Source organism: Gigantopelta aegis, chromosome 9, assembly GCF_016097555.1.
Source record: "Gigantopelta aegis isolate Gae_Host chromosome 9, Gae_host_genome, whole genome shotgun sequence".
In the NCBI taxonomy this organism is placed as follows: Eukaryota; Metazoa; Mollusca; class Gastropoda; order Neomphalida; family Peltospiridae; genus Gigantopelta; species Gigantopelta aegis.
In genome coordinates, this window is record NC_054707.1 from 51547952 (window position 1) to 51549725 (window position 1774).

General features: G+C 40.0%; 1 protein-coding gene across 1 annotated transcript; it reads left to right on the forward strand.

Annotated features, from left to right (window-relative positions):
- The first annotated feature begins 577 nt into the window (after positions 1–577).
- LOC121381628 (5-hydroxytryptamine receptor 4-like) lies at positions 578–1192 on the forward strand. The gene has a single exon (XM_041510964.1). It carries the CDS (start codon positions 578–580, stop codon positions 1190–1192), a length of 615 nt encoding a protein of 204 aa, XP_041366898.1.
- Positions 1193–1774: the final 582 nt, after the last annotated feature.

Consider the following 1774-nt stretch of genomic DNA (forward strand, 5'->3'; position numbering starts at 1 on the left):
AATAATAAAATTAGGGCGCGCAAGTTAAAGACTCGTACAAAATGAATATTTGAAATAAGCATTAAACAACATAACTTTGTTGTTTTGGAAAGCCCTACCTACTCTGTAAATATTTTATTAATTAATAGTAGTTCATTTTTGTAGTAGTAGTAGTAGTAGTAGTAGTAGTAGTAGTAGTAGTAGTAGTAGTAATTGTATCAATACTAGTAGTAGTAGTAGTAGTAGTAGTAGTAGTAATTGTATCAATACTAGTAGTAGTAGTAGTAGTAGTAGTAGTAGTAGTAATTGTATCAATACTAGTAGTAGTAGTAGTAGTAGTAGTAATAGTAAATAGTAACAATAGTAGTTGTTGTAGTGGTAGTAGTAGTAGTAGTAGTAGTAGTAGTAGTAGTAGTAGTAAGAGTATGTATGTGTTTTATTAATTGGTTAATTATTATTATTATCATCATCGCTGTTGTTGTTGCTGTTATTATTATTATCATCATCATCATCATCATCATCATCATTATCATCATCTCTGTTTCTATTATTATTTTCCAGGTATCTGGCTATATGCAGACCGTTTCTTCACTCGAGGATGAAGCTGAACGTCATAGTGATCATGATAACTATTTGCTGGCTACTTCCGGCGCTGGGCTGGGCGTTACCCATGCTGTTTTTCGACTGGGGATACATCGGCATCGAGGACTACGTCATGTGCTCGTCGGTTGGCGCCTGTCCGTTCATCGTCAACGTCACCCTGAATCTCGTCGACAGTATACCCGGGTTTTTCATCCCTTCGGCCATCATGGTCATCTGCTACTGGCGAATCTTCGTGGCCGCCAAAAGACACGCCAGGGCCATCAGAGACATTCCTTACCACCAGGAGGCCAACAGCCAGTATGGCAGCACCGCGTCCAAGTCGTTCAAGAAAGAGACGAAAGCAGCCTTCACCCTTGGGATTGTCATAGGCTGTTTCTTCGTGTGTTGGTGTCCCTTCTTTCTAACGTACCTCGTGGATGCTCTGATCGGCTACAGGGTCCCGATCATCATAAAGCTTATTGTGTTGTGGCTGGGCTATCTCAACTCCACGATGAACCCGGTTCTCTACTACATCAGTAACAAAGACTTCAAGGTGGCCTACAAGATGCTCTTTGGTTGTAATATACAGCAGAGTCTGCTTGACACCAGTTTCGATCTCAGAAACAGCTGACATTGTACTGAAAGTGGTTCTAAAATATTTTCTGTCATATTATATATTTTTTCAAGATTTTGTATGTCATGCTATATGTATATAGAATGTATATAGGAATAGTTCTGGAGTGGTTGTTGTCCTCCAACAGCACACCCCTTATGCCACCGAATCTGACACCAGAGCAAGGTCACGGTCATTTGGAAGTGTTTTTCACATTTGAATATTATGTGTGTTCAGCAGTTGTACGGTTAAGCTCTAATGAACGGTTTAAAGTTTGTTTTAATTGCTTTTAACTCTTGAAGGGGCGGGCTTTAGGTTAGTTGATTGAATGCTCGTCTGGGGTTCTTGTGTTGCAGGTTCGAACCATCTTGGTGGATCCATTCAACTGATTTTGTTTTTCCTCGTTCCATCCAGTGCACCACAACTGGTCAAAGGCCGTGATATGTGTTTTTCTGTTTGTGGGGGAGTGCATGTAAAAGATCCCTTGCTTATGATGGAAAATGTAGCGGGTTTCCTTTGATGACTACGTGTTAGAATTAACAAAAATGTAGCGGGTTTCGTTTGATGACTACGTGTTAGAATTAACAAAAATGTAGCGGG